The sequence below is a fragment of the Oryzias melastigma genome, linkage group LG5, assembly GCF_002922805.2.
Source record: "Oryzias melastigma strain HK-1 linkage group LG5, ASM292280v2, whole genome shotgun sequence".
In the NCBI taxonomy this organism is placed as follows: Eukaryota; Metazoa; Chordata; class Actinopteri; order Beloniformes; family Adrianichthyidae; genus Oryzias; species Oryzias melastigma.
This window is the reverse complement of record NC_050516.1, coordinates 25,349,585-25,352,210: the sequence shown is the minus strand read 5'-3', so window position 1 is coordinate 25,352,210 and position 2,626 is coordinate 25,349,585. Positions and strand designations below refer to the sequence as shown.

Genomic DNA, 2,626 nt, shown 5'->3' with positions numbered 1-2,626 from the left:
GGTCTGTGTACCTGTGTGAACCCGATTGGATCTCCTCTAGAGGTCAAACAGAACATGTGGCAGAATATACATCCTAAAGAAGAAAAGCAATGTCCATGACCTCCAGGTAGGACGACTGGACAGCATTCTCACATGGACACTCATGTTTGCTCATCTTAATAAACATTTGATCAACCTTTTATTTAGTCTTGGAGAAAAACTAAGAAATGAGTAAGTTTGGCGAAAAGTTTAGTAACTTATTTGCAGCTTTGTTTGCAAAGATCAACTTTTTGCATGTTTTTTTTTTTACTCAATAGTTCGTGTGGAATTCACAAATTCACAAATTTTCCACCATAAAACTGCAAAACTTTGGTATATTCTAAGGAAATACTGGAGCCATGTTTCCATATTCTGCAGAGCAGAAGTTAGAGAGACAACATCTATATGCTTTTTATGGACAACACCAAACTACAAATGAAACTTAGCTTGATTAATTGTTCAAAAGGGAGACAAGGACACAGGATAGTCACTCAGAGGGACACAGATTTTCTACAGAAGCCAGTTAGCAAGCTGAACAGAGGAGCTTAATTGAGGAGCCTGAAATAGAGAGTCTTTATTAGTGCTAGAGAGGCAGCATGCACCAGCAGCCTTTCAGGAGTGATCATTTTCTGACGTATCCCCTAAAGATAGCTGCGTAAAAAATAAAGCAATTATCATATAGGACAAAGATGCTGCATAGTCATAGATATGGGCTTTCATTTATGTACAAATATATTTATTTTGAAGCTTCTTTTTTCTTCTTCTCTTCCATTGTTTGATTAGAAAATCTCTATTAGAAATGGTAAAAATGGGTATAATAACCTTCAAAACATGTTGAAACCAGTTACTTCTCATATAATGCCCACTTTTCTTAGTTATTGGGACATCCTTATACCAGTGACAGAACTATTGATCATTAAAATGCATGTATTGTGTGAGCATTGCACTCTACTGGTGGCTGTTAAGTATTACAGATCAAGTTACAGCTTTTGGTTGAACAATCAACGATTCTAGTCTGTGCTGGACGTTACATGAGAGTCACATCTGGAGCTCCTGATCAACCAAATTAGATGTTATAATCCAAATAAGAATGGAGTATTTTTTTTACATTTTCACACGTTTCCAAGAAATCTATGCAGCCTCTTCCGGTTTTTGAAAACAGCTTCTTCTTGGAAACACTTCAGGCCTCAAGTGAAAGTTCCTTTTATTTTCAGTGACCACTACAAAAAATAAATGCAAAGTATTCTTTCAAAATAAAATGCTCAAAAGATCAAAATTCTAAGGATGGTTCAATTTAACTACCATCTTTTCATGTTCGGTGATTTTAACTCAACAGTTCTGAATGCATAACTTTAGTACATAGAAATATTTGTGAATAAAAACACGTCAACACATTTCTCAGAGAGTTTGGTCAATCCTAACATGAAAGCATCACACAGTTGCTGCAGATTTGTCAGCTGTGCATCCATGATGCCGATCTCCTCATCAAAGGTGATCTATTGGATTGAGATCTGTGCAGCTAATAGAGGATTATTCTATAAATAACAGAACAAATTTCTTTGTTTCAGTAGCTACATTTTTTACTATTCTTTGCTACTTTATTAGACTATAACAAACCAGTTATTATTTTAAGCAATACAGCAGCTATGACTTATTTAAACGTTTGTTATGAGCTCACAATTTACACAAAAAACTAAATAAGTAGTGTAATGTAGTCCACAAAAAAGCAAGTAGGACATTAAAAAAGAAAAACAGTGAGACAGCCAAGAAACAAAGAAGTCTATCCAGAATTCAACAGGCGGGACGTCAAGGACCCCACCCACTTTTTCTTAAACTCCCTTCTCATTGGTCAGAATGTATAGCTGCTCCTCGCTGATTGGCTGCCTCGGCCGTCGGTCAGGAAGTTTAGCCTCCAGTGTTCCGCTGCTGCGTCGGAATCTTGAGGACACAAACCAAGTGAGAGAAATCCTCCAACCGGAGAAAAAGTTCCGAAAAAGCCTGGGACACATGAAGGTGAGGAGTTTGGGCTAATTTTTGTTTAGGCTTCGTGGAGCTGTCGAGAGCGCAGAATATTTTAATATAAAAAGGGGGAAAAAAGAGTATTACACGAAAAAAGTGAAGTCTAAAACCGTTGAGACAAAATACAGTTTTCTTCTTTTGAAACTATTAACTTTTACTTCTCTTAGGATACATTTTTTGCTTTTCACTTTTGAGTTTTACTAGATTTTTGTGGCTAAACTTTTCCTTAAATAAACCAAACTATCCTTTACTAGCTAATTAACACGTCGTTACTTTCTAGTAGAAGTAGCGGCTAGTTTTGCTGTCATTTTCTGTGTTCGTTTCATCTGAAGTCTGCTTTAGTTTGGTAGAGACTTACCTGTACAGAGAAAAGGTTGGATAATAAATCCAATTCGGTTTCCAGACAGGCGGTATCAGGTCAGCCTGGGAGAAAATCCAGGAGACCTCAGGCTGTTTCCTTCTGGTGACTCTCCATCTGTAAGCAGAGGTTCTGTAGGCTTGATGATGGACTAGATTTTTTCATATATATAGTCTAAAATCATATCAGATTAAAAACACAATCTAAAAAACTTATAATATTATTTGTGTG

The 2,626-nt window shown here is 36.5% G+C and overlaps 1 protein-coding gene across 1 annotated transcript in view; it reads left to right on the top strand.

Moving 5' to 3' along the window:
- The first annotated feature begins 1,904 nt into the window (after nt 1-1,904).
- Nucleotides 1,905-2,626, top strand: part of LOC112145772 (CTTNBP2 N-terminal-like protein) — a 14,595-nt gene continuing 13,873 nt past the window's right edge. The window contains exon 1 of the mRNA XM_024271213.2: nt 1,905-2,031. Coding sequence (XP_024126981.2) covers nt 2,026-2,031 — 6 coding nt within the window. The 5' untranslated portion in view covers nt 1,905-2,025. The remainder of the gene's footprint in view (nt 2,032-2,626) is intronic.